Here is a 17,090-nt window from a genome sequence, read left to right as displayed (position 1 = left end):
AATAATAATAATAATAATAATAATAATAATAATAATAATAATAGCAATAGTAATAACGATGATAATAAGAATAATAGTAATCGTTGTCTTTGAAAGAGAGATTTTCGTTCTTATTGGGACGATGCGATGTAAAGGAGAGGCAAAAACGAACGAACGTCTGTACGACAAATCTATTTAAATATCGTTACTTGGCCGCATGATCGCTGTCCGCTACTACAGTTTCCTCTCTGACAAGGCATACATTGACTTGACATTATTATTATTATTATTAGATATTATCTATGTTGTCGTCGTAACGAGGCCCATAGACCAATAGAATCATCTATGTAAATACGTGGAAAATTCAAGCGTCATTCTTGCCCTACATGTATTAAAGACAATGTGTGGGGTAGTCATTAGGGGAAAAGAGTGAAAAGAAAATGAAAAACAATCAGACGTTTTATTCGTTTGTACAACAGTTATAAATATAGAACAATAATATATGTACAAGAATTAATTAATAAAGAAGAGAACAAACAAAAAAACAATTAGAGAGCTTAGAAATGAATCTAAAAGAATAATTGAATTTTATAATATTTCGTTTCATACCATGTGGCAAAAGTGTGGCAAAGGAGTGGCAGAAGTGTCGGATTTCTTCGCTATAGACGAAGTCGATCGTGTTTAAAAGTATATGATGTCTATCGCGTTGCGTCTAAAAGAGAAGCGAAAATCAGAAAGAAAGGAGAAAACGCGTTTGTAAGAAGGAAGAAAAAGAATGTGCTACTGGTGAAATAGGAGAAGATGGAAAAAAGAGGGGGAAAGAATAAGAAGGGGAGTGAAACTTACGATGTACTATTTATCGTGGGGTAACTGGTGCTCCCTGATCGAATCTGCGCCTTTCGTACTGCCCTCTCTTGTTCTCTTCTTGTCTTTTTTCAGAGCACGATTTCGTATGTTACATATGATTTTGGAAGTTAACCAGAGCGCGCCTTTCTCGCAGATGCATTGTAAACCGTGTATAAAAGCAGTTAGTAAGAAATGAGGCTGATAACCCGTCGTGCACAATTCCAGACCGATCGTTTTTAACGAAGCCTTTACAAATTCTTCTGGCTTTGGTGCCATCCAAGTCGGTTTCCTAAAGATGTTACGTAGATATGTGATATGTATGTATACGTAGCTATGAATAGATACGAGTAGAAATCAAAGTGTCACTTATGAAATATTCAGGCGTTTAAGCACGTCAGAACGTACAAGTGTCCGTCTCGATGAATAAATGCATATAACGTGTATCGAATAAAAAAAGGAGAAGCGGAAGTCGCTTAAACGAACTTCGCTTGACTTACTTGATCTTTGACATCTTGGTGGCTACTGGGCCGGGAGTAACGCATTGAACGGTGACGCCGTATGGTTCTGCTTCCGCAGCCAAATCGTAGCTCAGCTTGAGCACATAGGCTTTGCTAGCGGCATATACGGATAAATAGGGAGATGGTATAACCGCTAACGCCGAACTGATATTTATCAAAACGCCCTTTCTACGTTCGAACAGTTGCGGAAGAAGTGCTCTTGCGACTCCTGTTACCGCCGCCACATTTAGCTGCAATATTTCCGTTAAACATCCCTCCGAGATGTTATTAAATAGATCGGGATGGTCGTAACTGGCCCCAGCATTGTTTACCACCACAGCGATCTGTTAATAAAGACGGATTCTCAATATATCGATATATTTCGCGCTAATTTGAAAATTTTGCTAAAAAGAAGTTTTCCTGTATGTACCCGTGCATTAACAACGCAACACGATATTACGATATTATACATTACCTATATGCATTATGGCCGTGTATTATTCAACGTTGAAATTGGCGGATAGAAATAATGAAACAAACTGTTTGTATCTTCGGTGTAGGTGCGTGATCGCGTGTAAGTGCGTCGAATGGCACGTATAAATTATTATTCGGCACGTGCGATAGCAAAAATGAACGAACGAACGGACCTGATAGATGGATGGAACGAAAAAGAAAAGAGAGAGAGAGAGAGAGAGAGAGAGAGGATAAGAAAAAGGGGAAAGAACAAATACCTCGAGTTCTTCGGTGGCTTTGGCAATTCTCGTGTAAGCCACTTGTCCCTCGGTCAAGTCTGCTTCCACGATTCGAACTTCGACGCCATACCGTTGTTTGATCTCAGCTGCGACTTGCTCGAGTTTCGCTTGGGTTCGTGAAACCAACACGATACTCAGACCCTTTTCAGCTAATTGTTCCGCGTATGCTTTTCCAATTCCACTGGTGGAACCGGTAATCACTGCCCATTTACCCTGCGTCCTCAAGTCGATACCAAAACCGAAGCTCGGTCCTATTAGTTTCTTCCACACGAGAATGCTGACTCGTAATAAAAATCGCAGTCCAAGCGCTGCTAATACGACCAACGATGCTTTTTCCAAACACGTCAATGTCATCCTGAAACGATGGACGATTCGATTTGGTTTGATCAGCGGGCTACAAGTAGAAGCAACGATTGCCACGAACGGTGACGCGCATCTACCGGTATCGTTCACGTTTAACCGTATGTCATCCTCCCGACGAATTTTCTTTCTTCGTTTCTCCTCCCTTGCGCGATCGCACATCGGCGTGCCACCGTATGCAATAACACGACGATCAAGCGAATCATTGGCTGACTCTGACAGCCGAGGTTATCGCGCTGATACCTTTTTCACCATGCAAACATACTCGTACACTTTTATACATATGTAGATTAGCGTATGTACGTAGATAGCAAAGCGTATGTAGACAGAGCATTAGTTACCTATATATTTTACCGTATTATACATGTACGTGTATCGTGGTATCGAATAATGTCGTATCGGACGAAATCGCTGCATAATGGTCGACGACGTACGTACGCTATCTCTTGTAGAAGCGGCAAGTCACTTTTTGCAACAGTAAATATCTTCTAATCGAAGATAATTCCAAAGTAAGTCTACGAAAGAGTCTAGGAAAAGACGAACGTTTATAACTGGACTACTAAACTACTAAACGCTACTAAAGCTTTATCGAAGGAAATTTCAGGTCTAAGCGACTAAATCAACGTAATATTTGAGAAAGACAAGCGTAGAAATTACCAATTTTCTAAACCAGTAAATTCTATCGATAAGCGACGGCGAAAGGTTGCGACAGCGACGATTATATTATACATGTCGTTCGTTCCTAATCTAACAGCAATATTTCTCATACGTTTAACAGTGGTCTATCTCGTTCGCGAACTAAATTTATCCGCTTATCCGTTATTTCTTTCGTATTTCTTCGCTTTTACATACAAATTACACAGTACTATTGCCTATTGCACTATAACATTTTTAGTATTCGACTTTGACATCTTCTACACGCGATATTTAACCAAGCGAATATTAGTTATTTCCATATTGAACGATTTGGTAATTGCAAAATAGAATATTCAACGATTGCGAGACGGACGGATAGGACAGAAAAGTACGAAGATAATGAACACGTATGTACATAAATACATACTTATGTATATGTACATGCATATATGTATGAAAACGTAAATAATAAAAGTATCAGACGATATCTTACTATCTTACTATCTTACTATCTTGCTATTTTACTATCTTACTATCCTACTATCTTGCTATTTTACTATCTTACTATCTTACTATCTTGCTATTTTACTATCTTACTATCCTACTATCTTGCTATTTTACTATCTTATTATCTTACTATCTTGCTATTTTACTATCTTACTATCTTACTATCTTGCTATTTTACTATCTTACTATCTTACTATCTTGCTATTTTACTATCTTACTATCCTACTATCTTGCTATTTTACTATCTTATTATCTTACTATCTTGCTATTTTACTATCTTACTATCTTACTATCTTGCTATTTTACTATCTTACTATCTTACTATCTTGCTATTTTACTATTTTACTATCTTACTATCGGCAAAACGATTAACACAGATAAGATGCTTTTATGGTTTTAGCGGATTACCTGTATTTGATATCGTCGAAATCGATCGGTGATGCTGATGACGAGGACGATGACGATCAAGTTTCTTTCTCGATTCAACGTGTTGTTTCTCTTTGACACGATAGAGACGTTGTCGTGATCGTGAAACGATTAAGCTCATTAAAAAATAAGTAAAAATGCTGTTCCGCGGGAGAAAAGGGAGAAAACTGTGCGTAATCACACGCGTGTATTCTGCGCGGGAATGAGAAGAAGGACGAGGACGAGAAGCAACTCTGATTAATCGAAATATCGACGAATGGAAGAGAAGAGACGAATGGAAAGACACGAACGATACGGAGCCGAGCAAACTGGGAGATACGCTCGGAGAGCAGGCCGGATCGCTGAAGGGTACGGAAGAGAGTAGCCGAGAGAAAGCGGAAAAGGGAGGAGAAAGGTGAAGTGAAAGGGAGGGAGAAGGTGAAAAGGGGACGGGGGAGAGGGAAGCCGAAGGAAAAAGGAGGAAGCGAGAGGAGACGATATCGTGGCACGGTCGATGGTAGTAGGAAGCGTTGCGGAGTTTGCGCGGGCGCAGACCTAGATAAGCATGTGGATGCGAATTGAAGCGATCGCGAACCAGACGTGTTCGATATACGTATAGCAAGTATGCGCAAGTTGCGCGAGTGTGTGGTTTCAACGTATACATTGTAAATGTATCGACATAGACGGTCGGCGCACGACCAGCAATGTCAGCGTTAAGCCGTTCCAGAAGAAAGTCTTGCTTCCACCTTGGCTTTTCTTTGCCAAGGCAGGGGAACGGTTAATTTTTTCTTTGACACACTTTGCTTTGGCACATTCTTGTGTAGCAAATACTGCCGATCGAAAAAGTGGAATGCCAGCGTGTATAATTTGCCTCTGCGTTTCTCCTTGCCTACTCGTATCGCGTATAACGCGAACGTATCAAACCATATTATCCGATAATACGTCCACCGACAACGATGTTCGCCTAAATACCTAATACGAAAAATCCGATCGTAATTTGTCTATCGTGGTTTCACACTCTCTTTATTTTGTCGTTTACAAGTTGCACGAGTTTCTATATTTCGTTGTCCTCGTTGTCTTCGTTTTTCGTTTTTCGTTTTTCCGCTTCTCTTTATTTTCGTAGTCGTTTCTCCGCTTCGTTTGGACGTCGCGTTTACGCGTTATATCGATTTCCAGTAGGTTAAACGTTCGCAAGCTTCGTGCGAGTATCTTAAAGTCTACGTTTACGTATCTAACCGAGTGCGCTTAGTTGTACCAGTTAGCTATATTAGTTATAAAATGGTAGAAAATGAAATAAAGCGTGTCTGGTAAATAAGCGACAAAGGAAATAAATTGGAGAAGAACGATGGAACTGATACGCGTGTACGCGTGATGGTTTTCAAACGTGCAAGTCAGTGGTGTTGATTAATCGCTCGGATGTATCGGGAATCATGCCCTTTGTTCCTGTTTTAACGACGCGTCGACCAATCAACATCGTAACGTTGCGATCCGCTTGGTGCATAGTTTGTAGGTGAAATCGTCTCCAAAGCAGAGCCTTGGTATCGAAAGATTTTGTCCAATCCTGCCATTCTCCGCGAGTGATCTTCTCACTTTCCATCTCCAACAACTTCTCGATTACGGTCCGTAACCATATATTCCAATCTTTGGCCACGTCACTGATATACTCGAGCCATCTAGTCCAATTTCTAATTTCTTTCGACTCTACTTCTGGCATGTATCGTTCCATGAACGCCATCTGCGATTTACTTAGTATCGATCTTAACCAATTTGCCATCTTTCCGCACACTATGTTCATAATAGTCTTCAATTCTTCCGTCAATAGATCCGGGTTTTCCAACCTTACTATATTACTCAACTTTTCGTAAATCGCACGATGTATGCCATTCGTTATCGGATCATCGCCCGTATTTTCTGGCATGCTTTCGATCATCTTGTAGATAGTATCGATAATCTTGTCGAACGTGAGGAAAGGGAGATCGGTTTTAAACAATTCTTCCAAACCCTCGATAACGTCTATATGTTTGGGTAATTCCATCTCAACCGGCGATACTTCCACTCTCGTTTCGTCCAACGGTTCTTCCACCTTCTTGTCTTCGACTCGAGCTTCTTCCGCTTTCGCTTCCACTTTGCCTTCTATCTCTGTTTCTAGTTCCGATTTTGGCTCTACTACCGCCACTTTTTCTGCTTCTGATACCGATTCTAGTTTTGGTTCTGCTTCTGGCTCTGGTTCCGATTTTGCTTCTAATTTTGCTTCCGGTTCTAGTCCTGCTACCGACTCTGCTACCGCTTCCGATTCTGATTCTGGCTCTCGTTTTGTTTCCATTTCTGCTTCTGCTTCTGCTTCTGCTTCTGCTTCCGCTTCTGCTTCCGATTCTGGTTCTGATTCTGGTTCTGTTTTCGGTACCAGCTCCGGTTCTGGTTCCGGTTCTGGTTCTGGTTCTGGTTCTGGTTCTGACTCTGGTTCTGGCTCTGTTTTTGGTACCAGTTCTGCTTCCGTTTCTGTTACCGGTTCTTCTTGTAGTTCTGGTTCTGCCTCTGATTTGATTTCTGGTATTTCTTCTAATTCTTTTGCCACTTCTGTTTCCATATCCGCTTCTATCTCCGCTTCGACTTGAGCCTTCGGTTCCGTTTGTATCTCAGTCTCCACTTGTGCTGCTGGTTCCACTTGAGTTTCTGTTTCCACATCCACTGGCAATTCTATTTCCGCTATTTCCGAATCTTCCGTTCGAGGCTCGATTTCTTTTCTTTCCGTTTCCGTTTCCTCGTCCATCGTTTTCGCATCCTCTTGCCAATCCGAGTCTGATTCGCGGTCTTCATCGTCTTCTTCGTATTTCTTTAGATCCTCGTCCTTATCTTTCTCCTCGTCCTCCTCGTCTTTGTCGTCATCCTCCTTCTCCTCCTCCTCCTCCTCCTCCTCCTCCTCCTCGTCTATTCTCATTTCCTCTTCTTTCCTTCGACATCGTTCCACGAGTTTGTCCTCTTGGTATTGCGCGACCTCGGACAGCACTCCGGTTATCCAACAGGCTATTACATCGGCCAAATAACGCACTTGTTGCGATTTACGATCTTCGTCTTGCGGAGGGCTATATTCGAGAACATCTGTCAGACGTCCGATTATCACTTCCACGACGTCGTTCAACTCCGATTTCGGATACGAGCATTTCGATTTTAAGATACTTCGGACGAAACGCTCGGCCATAAGATATTGACAAGAAATTGAATCTTTGTCGAAGAATCCTGCGGTTGCCATGCCAACGCTTGTTCTCCTTAATTTGTTTGCCTCTTTATATTGCCATTTCTCCATTCCGCCTTTCCTCTTCTTTCCGCTAGACTTCTTTTTACGCGAGATTTTTGCAGCTTGTCTACAAAAGATATTTCACAGCCGTGTACACCTCGACGATGCTTCAAGAAATTTCAAAATTATTTTTCCAACCGCATAACGATCGTTATTATGTGTCTCTCGGTGGAAAACAGAACAGAACAGAACAGAACGGAACGGAACGAAACGAAACGAAACGAAACGGAAAATAAAATAAAACAAAACAGAGAATATAAACGAAAAGATAATGTTACCCAAGAGCGTAAAGAATGGTTTAAACGATCGATACGTTACTCAGGGGTTAAACAAGTTTCGTTCTCTACGGTTCGGACGAGATTATCCACGAGAGCCGGCGGTAATATCGACGCGCCTTGTTGTAAAGTTATTAGCATTCGTTGTCTCGTCGGTTGTGCCAATTCTTTGATTCGCGGTGACACTGGTCTTAGTTTCCTAAACACCGTCTTCTCCTGATCTGGCGGGCATTTGCGACTATGTGAAAATATTAGAATCTTTTGTTACGTTTGCTATTCCGCAAAACCGACAGTGTCAAAATGTATCTCATTGATGAAGTTGAAACTTTCACCTTGCAGTCGCTAACATATTGATATAATCTTGTTTTGTTAAACAGTGTCTAGGTATGGTGTCTAATTTTGCGAATGTACAAGGCTCTCCAAATACCGAAACCTTTGTAAATTTTGTCGTCTTTTTCTTCCTGCCTCTCTGTTTTCGACAGCAATCGTCGTTCGACCTCTCTGTATGCTACGGCACAAATTTATCATAAAGTTAGCTACATTCTTTCGTCAACATCAACGGAAAACATAGTAATCTCCGTTCGTTGATCGAACCATTTCAGATGCTGAATCGAACGACGTTCAATTATCGTTACGTATCGGATTTAAATTGTTTTCGCAGGAAATTCTATTCTAATTCTATCGAAATTCTATCAGCGGCGAAACACTCCTCGAGAGCATCGAATAAAAGAGTATGCAAATCCGACTTGTATACGTGTATATTATAAAGTATTTTCCTATGTATATATTCATGATGATAAATTAGCTTCTCAATCGCATTTAACCTATTCGCATTTAACCATTTCCCTATTTCGAAAGCAAGATATCCGTGATGAAAGAAGAAAGCGAATCATCTGAAAATGTTGAAACTTGTAGATCCATTTGCCTTAGTTTTCTTTAAAGGTGGTTTATCACAGTGCTCCCATCTTTTCTTCTTTTCCACTATTCGTGGATAACCTTCGAACGTATCATCCTTTTGTCCTCTCTTTATTTCACGCTCGATCGAAGTGGCTCGTTTAACGTCTTCGGGCGAATCGTCGTTTTTTTCCATCTTTCCTTTTTCTACCAACAATACATTCACATATATACACGCATTATCTATATGTACTGCTATACGTACATGTATAATACGATATAATATTAATTATCCTTTTCATTCTAAACGTAGTTTCATTCTAAACAACAGCTATGCAAATAATTTTGAATAATTCTCCTTTCTTAGATATTGATCATACCTGACGTACAATTACGATTTCTATATTTGATCCAACGTGCAAATTGTTATCCTATTTTTCTATTTCCTCTTGCTCTTTTCTTCTCTATGTGTCGTTATATGTTCCTTATTTCTTTTGATTGTTGCAAGTGAGTATCGAGATAGATTTACTTGAAATTTTTTTACATTTTGCATAAAGTCGTTAAATGTGGTAGGTTAAAAGCGATAGGATAGGGGAATCTGTTTTGTTTTGAAAGTATAGATTTTCATCTCGCTTCCATGTATAGATACGGTATGCATGTGATCGATCAATAACATAAATATGAATTCAATCGCTTAACCGGATGTAACGCCACGCTTGACGTAATCACGCTATACGGTCATTGATTGTTTCTAGCAGCTTTTAATTTAATCGATTGTTTTAGATATTCATTGACGCATACGATATCTATGTATGCATATATGCGTGCCTGCGCGTATACGCGTGCGTGTGTATTTTATAGAGCATATATTATACACTCGTTCGGTTGTTCTTTATCGTAAAAAATTCAATTATTTTCACTATACGTATAGAGAAAATTATGCGCAAGAGAAAAAGGTACGTGTATATAGGTGCGATAAATAAGTAAAAGCGAGAATATGTAAGTATGCGTCGTTGGCGGTATCTGTGGCGATATTCTATGATACGGTGCGAAGCGGCAGACGATACTCCGATAGACGAGAGAATATTCGATTGCAGTGGATAAGGTAAGCTCGCCGAAGGCATTGCCGAAGGATAGTGTGGTGACTGACACGGCAGAAGAATGGCAATTGCTCGTAGAAAGTTGTGCGGATGGCTTGAAGATGGCGATAGCTACGGTATCAGTGCTCGACACCGATAGCTGCTCCGTTTACTAATCGATCATTCCGGGTGTCGGGAGTCCGTGCGAAGTAGATGCAAGTTGGTGTGCCTATTTGAGAGGACGCATACTTCGCAAGGACACTTGTGAGTAAAAGAAGTGTTTCTAAGATATGCAGCTGTGTGAAAATAACTGTTGCTCCTATATAAATCACTCGTGATACAGGTGCTTTAGCACAAGATGTTAGTTGGAATTGTGTCGTGAAAAATGTTGAGGACCAACAACAGCAACTTATCGGAACGAAACACCGTTTGAGACGTCCAACGATACCTTCTCCGCTTCGTTGCTGCACCGCTCCAAGTGATTACGATTATGATGAGATAACAAACGCAGAATGAAATACAGTGGCAGTAACCTTCTTGGTTATGCAGTTTACGCATTTATTCTATTTTTTAACGGTGAGTCAAACACGACACTCTTCTTTTCTTTATACCGATCTTTCTATTGTTTCGATTCAAATGCTTTCTCAGTTTTACGTAAACCTTCCTCTTTTTCTCACTCGGCTTTTTACCAAGTAATTTCTTGTTTTTATTACACTCACCTTAACCTTTTATCTTGCGCGCTCTGTTCCGATTAATAATAATAATAATAATAATAATAATAATAATGATAATAATAATAATAATAATAATAATAATGATTATGATTATGATGATGATGATGATGATGATGATGATAACAATAACGACAACAACAAGGAGGAGAAGAAGAAAAAGCCTTTTTGTTAAAGCTACGCTCCTACGATTCAATGAATCAGTGAAACATTATCTAGCGTCGTTTTAAATCATTCGGTCATACGTCGATATAAATATTTTTTACCATTCTGCGTTTGTATATTCAACTTGCAGATTCATTTATTTATTATTCTCGATATTTATGTGTCGAACGGCAGCTTTTAACACTCGATACTTGGTGGATTTTTCGATTGACGTAACGTGCGTATGACGCATGTATATACATTGCCGCTCACCTGCTTACTTGATCACTTGGTACGATATGCGCGTGCCACTTTACGTTAGCAAAATATAAATCTTCTGTAAATTGTGCTGTCAAATATATTTATGTTCAGCGATATAGTTGTTAATTGTTATTTTTGTGCCGTGTGAAATTCAAACAAATAATACAAAAGACAAATAGAGGGAAACATTGTTAATCAATGATTCAATTTACGAATTTCATTTCTCATAATTTCACTGCTTAGTAATCTCATAAGCGAGTAAGAGTTCCTATGACTATACTTTTATAAATATTTTACAGTTATTCATGCAAAAAGTGGTGTCACCTGCAAAGATCAACAAGGACGAATCTATGAAGATACTTTTATATACATTCCTGGCCCAGAACCCTGTACACTCTGTGTATGTGATAATGGCAATCCAAAGTGGTGTAGAACAGTTATTTGCGATTATGGAGATGCGCTTCAAGTGGTAAAATAATCATATCGCTTTGTGCTTGGTATTATTCTCTTTCTTTGTGACTGAAAGATTAACTCTAAATTAAGCAGGAATATTGTAAATCTACTCGGCATATCTGTTGCCGATATATTTGCTTGGATGATACAGTGTTATCTATACCGAATGACAAATCCGATGGGATTGGTAGCAACACAAACGATGCTGCCACGAATTACGATATAGGAGTACGATTTGTTGCTAGTCTTGTAACAGCTATATTGTCATTGTGTCTGTTTTTTTTTTTAGTACACCGTTTTCGCCGAAGAAAGATACAAGGTATTTCTCCTTCACAATGTGTCAAGTGTTTTTATCTTAGAATAATAGATCAAAAATTTTGATTATTTTGTAAAAGTTTGCGTGGCAGGAAGGCAGAACAGACAGTTAGCAGAGGACCAAAGAAACTTAGGTAGTATGGGATATTTAGAACGAGATGGATTGTCGCATAGTGTTCCTATGGATGACATTCCATGTGGAGCTAGTTATCCATTGTGGAAACCACCAAATAATTACTTTCCTCGTGGCGAGGCTCCACCACCTTATGAAGAAGCAGTAGCAGCAGCGAGAGCGGAACAAGCTCTTTTATCCATGAATCCACAAGCGCTTCCGCAATTAAATTTTCCAAACACCTATTTGCCAAATACCAATAGTCGTACAAGTATATCGTTAGTAGGAAGCACTCAAAGTGGTATAAATCGCAATTCGTCAACGTTAATTTGCGACGGCGTCATAACGGATCAAAGTGGCTTAATCTCAACGCCAAGTAGGCCAATATCGAATCCAAACATATATGCTAGCTATCGGCAGTCTAATCAAAACGAAACGTTATCTCCGAGTGTTAGTGTAGGAACTTCTACGACGAGTTTCACAATGGGAACAAGTACTTACGAAAATTTACCTACCCCCATTGGAATTCCCAACTTCATTAATCAGCGTCCTGATGTAACTGCACAACCTTTATCCAACTTCACCCAACAACAATCTACTATTCCGAAAAGTTATCAAACGCATACCACCCTTCCTCGACAAACTGGAGCATTTACAATATCCGCAACCTTACCAAATTCTAGCGTGACTACTCATCGTACAATTCCTAGGACTTTAACAACTCGTACCAGTGCAAAGTTACAAGATATTATAAATGATTGCACTCAGAAAGAATTTTTACGATTTACGATAACAGCTGATATTACTACGTCGAACATACCACATTCGTCGCAACAAAATGCTGTAACTAAATTAGAAAATTCAAGGGAAAATACAAATCCAGAAACATTTCCCGAAGATGTACAAATACAGCCTTCTTCTGCATCTTCCTCAGGATTGCAACAAATTGAAAGACAACCATTGGATCCTAAAATGGAACTAAAATCTCATGATTTTAAGGTATAGTACAAAATCTAACATAATATTCCAAGTATCATAAAATTCTGTCTTTTCAAATACACTTACTTGTTGTATGTATATAATGATTTTCATGCATTCCAGCCACCATTAAATATAGCTAATGGAATTAATGAAGAAGGAAGTTTTGAATCGGTAACATGCACTTGTAGCATGCAAGCTCTTTCTACTCTCCACGACGATACAGATGATTACAGAAGCGAATGTGAAAATTGTAAAAGCGCAACAGGTTCTCATTATTATTTAGATAACGAAGATGAATTAATTACGTCTCCGCACGAAACTATGACGTTACATAGAAGACCAGATGAAACAGCTTCAAATGTTACTCCTCAGTATTATAGAACTTCACTCACACTGCCTATAAGTACCCGTCAACGAACAAGGTAATTATAGGAAAAGGGATTATTATTCTTTCTTACTTAACTTAATATTAAATCACTTTATAACGTTTAAGGATTATCGAACCACTGCAACTAATAGTTGTGATAACATGTCGTATGAAGAAAAATTTAATAATTTATCATAGTATTGTACAAGATTGTGTGCATCTTTCATTCATTCTCTTCTGCTGTCTATTAATTACGTCTCCGGTCTCCATGTCTCATTAATATCTTCTTTCTGCTACTATTTGTCCAATTTACTAATTTTTCGAAAAATTTATAATTCAAACGAAACAATATGAATGTAACATTTTATAAGTTTACATTTGTGCTATTGATCGATTGACTTTTGTCGATATTTCTTTGTATCTAGGAGCACTGGCATTCGTGAAAATTGGTTCAACCCAATGCCTCAAAGTTCCACAGAATCCTCGGATGAAAATTGATTGCAGTTATGTGTTTCCTGTGCATCGTATAACTATTAAAATGATTTATATTACACTACCATTGATCAAAATTCAATATTAAGGAAGACGAACAATGTTCATATTTTATTGCGTTGCAGACAACGTTATATTGTCGGTAAATAGTATTACATTGCCAAATTTCAGAGTTACGGTGAAACTTTTTCTATCTTGTTCACTGTATATAAACTATTCACATACATACTCAAACTATATATGACCTATGGAAAAAATGAGTCACGTTTTTGCTCTCACGGTTTTTCTTTACATGTTATTAAACTTTGAGAGCAAAGTTTAGATAATATATTTATTGCATAGCAATTTACAATTCCAATATGTTTAAGGACGTAACTACCCAAAGTATTTTTAACTATGTTCCATGCATATCATTTGTTAAAGATTCATCAACAGAATTGAAAATTGAATTTTTTTATCGTTTTATTACAGAATTCCTTTATTGTTTTGTCATGAACAGTATGATATATATATTTCGAGAAACTGGATAACGCAATAAAATATAAAGAACAGATTAGTTCATATTATACTCATTGTTACATATACATATACTTTTTTTATTTGTTTACCAATTGTTAATTTCGATACCTATTTACAATAATTTCAATACTAATTATTCAATAATGTGAGAGAAAAGTGAGTATAAAATAGGATATGAATGTTGCAGGTAAGTCGATGACAATTTGATAACTTATTCGAATATTGTTACACTGTTATATCATTATTTATATTATTGTTAATTTCTACATCTCATTATTATAATAACTTTTTATGGAAATTTTAGCGTAGAAGCCTTTATTTAATTGTGATATTTAAACACAATATTCTAACTTAATTGAAAATATTTTCATATAAATTTTCTTTCCATACTCTGGTATTCTGACGAAAATGGACAAAAGTAAATCTATTAGATAATGTGCAGTGCACAAGTATATATATATATATATATATATATATATATATATATATATATATATATATATATATGTTTTGAAGTCTTTTAAGAATACATATCAATATTGAGTACAACCTCCAAGTTATATAAAAATTACATAAATATATTCATTTTAGTTGATTTCTCAACACATTTGTTAATTTTTGCCGTTCATTTAGCATGAAACATAAGCGTACAGTATGTTAAATAATAGAAATTGTTTTACGATTTGTATATACATATGCTTGAAACAGATCTATTGGTTCAAATAGCCTAAATCAGCCTTAATACATATATGTTACGCTTCTTCCACTTATCGTGTGAATGTTGACTCTATTCTATTATATTTCACTGTTATGTATGCGAGCGTTCGTGCATTTGTATGTTACACGCATACAAGATATAATATTCGTCTTAAAACTCTTAAATCGACACTCGGCAAAAAGGTCTTATTTCGTATGTAAAACGTTCTTTTTATGATCTTTTTTTCTCATGGATTTGTAATGGAAAGTATGATTGTAGTTACACAAATTTTACATTCAGACAATTGACTCACATAAGATATGGTGGAAATTTCTAACGACTAAGTTTAACATTTTGGTATAAGGATAAACGTTTTTAAGTCTATACAATTATACTCTATGTAAAGTGAGAAGAAAGATTTTCCTTATTGGGGATTGTTTGTAACAACATACTTTGTATGATCCACGCATGAGTGAAATACTCATTGTCTCTAATCGGTGATTAATGATTTTTAAATGGTCCCCTGAAGCATGCAATATTTAGTAATTATAATATATTTTAGTTTACGGATAGAATTTAAGAATCAGACTGATCATATTTAATGATATACAAATATTTCTATTTGAATCAAGTCGGAGATGTATTTCACTAATCATATATATTTCACTAAAATTCCTTTCCTAATGTAAAACATTTTTTTATATTATTACAAATATTCTATAAATTAGTAAGGTCTAGGATGACTAATTATTGATAATATGTTAACAAAAATTAATAAGCATTTTATTATTATTATGACATTATTAATCTCATCGTCATTTTAATCCATTGTACTTTTGTGTTATTTTATATTTTTGTTATATTTGTGAAATACTTTAATCATTCAGTTAGTTAATCAATTGTAAGAAAAATACAATTATTTATTAATTGTAATTATTTTCACAAATATTTGTGTGACCATAAATATTTGTTATTTCATGCAAAAGCACATATTTATTATCTAATTATTGTTTATATATTGAAAAGTATATAGCAATGTAAAAGTAATAAGTTGCAAAAATTAATTAACAATTGCTAGTTACTAATTTCCTTTGATAATTAAATTTTTGCATACATTTACCACTTTACGTTAATCAAACATGCACAGAGAGTACGTTTTGCAGTTCTGCTGCGGTTAAGGATGTAAATAAGAGGTGTGTGATTAATTGAGAGAATATTGGATAAGTTCGGGCGGACGAACGTAATAATGACAAAACGTTGCCTCAAAAATTACTTTTAAAATTACTCGTAAGATACCAATGTTATTTTACGTAATGCAGCGTAATATGTAAACTCTGTGCGAATATACATAGGAAGTGATATTAACATTTCATAAAATTATTTCTTTGAGATAACAAAGCGCTATATGTTTTTTAGTGAATTTTAGTATGATTTATGTTGTTTTGCCATTATATTTTCATTATTCATAATTAGAGACTAAGTGTACAGTCTATTATGATATAGCGCATAAACTATTGTTGGAACGGTATAACGTATCAAAAAGGATCAAATATTTTGATTCTTCCCAAGACCTTAATTAATAAATTAGTAAATTAATTATTTGCCAATCATTTACGACTAATGAGCAAAGCAGGACATGTTAACGGCTATGAATGATTAAATTAGCTTAGTAGTTAGTATTAGTTATAGCTATATACATATAGCATTTAACACCTAAATAAACCAAATCAGTTATTGAGGCAATTTTTTATTATAATTACATTCGTCTGATAGAACAATGCCATCATTTCTCTTGTTGTTAAATTACCATTTAATGTGTTCAGCCCTAGTAAAGATATTTAAGCTGCTTATATCCCTTAATGAATCTGCGATTTCATCGTTACGGATTTCGTAATTTGAGTGAATTCTATGTATAAGATAAACATCGACAAAATAAAACTTATTTCTGTAATAGTTAATTTATGACATTCGTAATGCTTATTTCCAACGTAAACTTCCAAAACTTGGTTAATTCTATTAATATAAGAGAAGAAATAGATCTGTTTAAAGTGTTCGTTGCTTTGATTTTTGCAAGTAACGTTAGTTGGTAACGTGCGTGAACATTTGAGTAAAACTCAGCATATGAAAGAGATCGTGGAATATATGAAAAATAGCTAAGAAAACATTGGTAACCATAAAAGAAAAGAAAAGAAAAATTTTTATAACATAATCTTCTATTGCGTCTATCATAATGCCAAGAATTTCAAACTATGGTACATACCGTAACATTATAATTATTATAATTATACAATGATTCTGCGTTGAACTATATTCTACAATATATATGTATGTATGTACATGCTTACATATGTAGGTATGTATATATCGGCGAGGTACAATATGCAGCGAGTCTGATTTATCTAGAATATCTTTGATTCGATAATAATTATTTTAAGTCTATTTTAATATTAGTTAGAGACATTTCCGCGGTTTTTATCATTTGTGTAATACTAA

The 17,090-nt window shown here is 36.3% G+C and overlaps 3 protein-coding genes across 5 annotated transcripts; 1 reads left to right on the top strand and 2 right to left on the bottom strand.

Moving 5' to 3' along the window:
- Positions 1-420: 420 nt before the first annotated feature.
- Positions 421-4,345, bottom strand: LOC126873371 (very-long-chain 3-oxoacyl-CoA reductase-like). 2 transcript variants are annotated; one of them, XM_050634186.1, is made up of 5 exons: positions 3,986-4,345; positions 2,054-2,429; positions 1,323-1,666; positions 826-1,114; positions 421-691 (listed from the first exon to the last, which is right to left on the bottom strand). In XM_050634186.1, the coding sequence occupies exons 2-4, from the start codon at positions 2,426-2,428 to the stop codon at positions 832-834; spliced, it is 1,002 nt and encodes a 333-aa protein (XP_050490143.1). In that variant the 5' UTR covers position 2,429; positions 3,986-4,345; the 3' UTR covers positions 421-691; positions 826-831. The 2 variants fall into 2 exon arrangements, with proteins under 2 accessions (XP_050490143.1, XP_050490133.1); XM_050634176.1 differs by lacking the exon at positions 3,986-4,345 and having other exon boundaries at positions 2,054-2,820.
- On the bottom strand, positions 4,130-9,200 carry LOC126873388 (trichohyalin-like). The gene is made up of 4 exons (XM_050634234.1): positions 8,478-9,200; positions 7,885-8,060; positions 7,596-7,790; positions 4,130-7,344 (listed from the first exon to the last, which is right to left on the bottom strand). The coding sequence occupies exons 1-4, from the start codon at positions 8,640-8,642 to the stop codon at positions 5,361-5,363; spliced, it is 2,520 nt and encodes an 839-aa protein (XP_050490191.1). The 5' UTR covers positions 8,643-9,200; the 3' UTR covers positions 4,130-5,360.
- Positions 9,201-9,405: 205 nt separating this feature from the next.
- Positions 9,406-13,988, top strand: LOC126873292 (uncharacterized). 2 transcript variants are annotated; one of them, XM_050634014.1, is made up of 8 exons: positions 9,406-9,551; positions 9,625-9,789; positions 9,869-10,101; positions 10,961-11,130; positions 11,205-11,433; positions 11,510-12,540; positions 12,643-12,944; positions 13,315-13,988. In XM_050634014.1, the coding sequence occupies exons 3-8, from the start codon at positions 10,038-10,040 to the stop codon at positions 13,385-13,387; spliced, it is 1,869 nt and encodes a 622-aa protein (XP_050489971.1). In that variant the 5' UTR covers positions 9,406-9,551; positions 9,625-9,789; positions 9,869-10,037; the 3' UTR covers positions 13,388-13,988. The 2 variants fall into 2 exon arrangements, with proteins under 2 accessions (XP_050489971.1, XP_050489980.1); XM_050634023.1 differs by lacking the exon at positions 9,406-9,551 and having other exon boundaries at positions 9,628-9,789; positions 11,208-11,433.
- Positions 13,989-17,090: the final 3,102 nt, after the last annotated feature.

This window comes from Bombus huntii, chromosome 2 (genome assembly GCF_024542735.1).
Source record: "Bombus huntii isolate Logan2020A chromosome 2, iyBomHunt1.1, whole genome shotgun sequence".
Taxonomy (NCBI): Eukaryota; Metazoa; Arthropoda; class Insecta; order Hymenoptera; family Apidae; genus Bombus; species Bombus huntii.
The sequence above is the reverse complement of the archived record's forward strand: the minus strand, read 5'-3'. Positions and strand labels throughout refer to the sequence as shown.